Genomic DNA, 1,667 nt, shown 5'->3' with positions numbered 1-1,667 from the left:
ACTATGTTTGTCATATCCATTTAATAATAGTATTCCAACCACACTATGTTTGTCATATCCATTTAATAATGATATTCCAACCACACTATGTTTGTCATATCCATTTAATAAGGGTATTCCAACCACACTATGTTTGTCATATCCATTTAATAATAGTATTCCAACCACACTATGTTTGTCATATCCATTTAATAATGATATTCCAACCACACTATGTTTGTCATATCCATTTAATAATGGTATTCCAACCACACTATGTTTGTCATATCCATTTAATAATAGTATTCCAACCACACTATGTTTGTCATGTTCATTTAATAATGGTATTCCAACCACACTATGTTTGTCATATCCATTTAATAATGGTATTCCAACCACACTATGTTTGTCATGTTCATTTAATAATGGTATTCCGACAACACTATGTTTGTCATGTCTATTTAATAATAGTATTCCAACCACACTATGTTTGTCATGTCCATTACCGATGATGCGTTTCGTTCAATTCCGAGCTCTTCGGGCCGGTTGGGATATAACAAAAAGAGTAGTGGTCAGATCATTATCCATACAAGTCATTTTATACAACAACCATTGTAATCATTCTTCGTCGGCATACATACCATAATAATATATATGTATTACGTTATAGAGGTAAAGAAAAGAGGACCGCTGGATGGACAAGCGTCATGTTGTCCAGTTTGTGGAGTGACCATCAGATCAGGAGAGTTGTTATCGCATTTTGAACAAGAAATCGGAAAACTGAACAAAATTAACAAGTAAGTTTGTTTATTTATAATTAAGCACAAAGCTACACAATGGGCTATCTGTGCTCTGCCCACCACGGGTACCGAAACCCAGCTTCTAGCGTTGTAAGTCCGCAGACGTACCGCTGTGCCACAGGGGGGCTAACAACTAAGATACAAATGTTTTCACTAAATAAAAAAATTCACTAATAAACTGAATAATGATAATAATAATAACATTTTGAAAAGTATTTCATTGCGCGGATAGTAATTAATAGAAATACTTATTTTAACTGTACCAGAACCTTGTATACAACACAAAACACCCTAGAGCAGCGTTTCTCAAACTAGGGTCCGAGAACCCCCAGCGGCCCGCGAGTCGTGTTCGAAATTCCATGACAATATTTAGAAAAATATAATCTATAGAATGAAAAAAATAATTTTCATAAAATTACATTTATCATATATTAATTAAACATTTAACTTTGGAATACAGCTTTTCATGTACATGGAATCTTTCTTTAAAAACCGAAAACATCGATAGGTTTTGGGTGGTCCACAAAAACATTTGAAATTGAAAAGGACTTCTCGGGTTACGAAAGTTTGAGAGCCGCTTCCCCATGTATTTCAGAACTTTCTTTGTTAAACTATATGTATACTTTTCCAAAATATAAATATATTAAAATATAGGTATTTTGTTTGTTGTTAAGCACAAAGCTACACAACGAGTTATCTGTGCTGTACCAACCATAGATATCGTAAACACTCCCATATACTACAAACTGAAATTGTGTATATTATATAGATTTAGGTTACTATATACCTGGAAAAAAGTTAAGCCCCCCCGTGTTTTTTTAAAGTGATTCAGATTCGACGTTCTTGTGACTGATTATAAATTACTATTCAATCTAAACGTGTTTATCA

At 33.3% G+C, this 1,667-nt stretch overlaps 1 protein-coding gene across 2 annotated transcripts in view; it reads left to right on the top strand.

The window, feature by feature from the left end:
- The window catches only part of LOC106459407 (E3 ubiquitin-protein ligase RNF220-like), a 60,718-nt gene that overhangs the window by 33,576 nt on the left and 25,475 nt on the right, over positions 1 to 1,667 (top strand). For both annotated transcript variants that reach the window (XM_022385904.1, XM_022385903.1), the window contains exon 3: positions 650 to 776. In XM_022385904.1, the coding sequence (XP_022241612.1) occupies positions 650 to 776 (127 nt within the window). The remainder of the gene's footprint in view (positions 1 to 649; positions 777 to 1,667) is intronic.

Source organism: Limulus polyphemus, unplaced genomic scaffold, assembly GCF_000517525.1.
Source record: "Limulus polyphemus unplaced genomic scaffold, Limulus_polyphemus-2.1.2 Scaffold604, whole genome shotgun sequence".
Lineage (NCBI taxonomy): Eukaryota > Metazoa > Arthropoda > Merostomata > Xiphosura > Limulidae > Limulus > Limulus polyphemus.
This window is presented reverse-complemented; position numbering and strand designations above follow the sequence as displayed.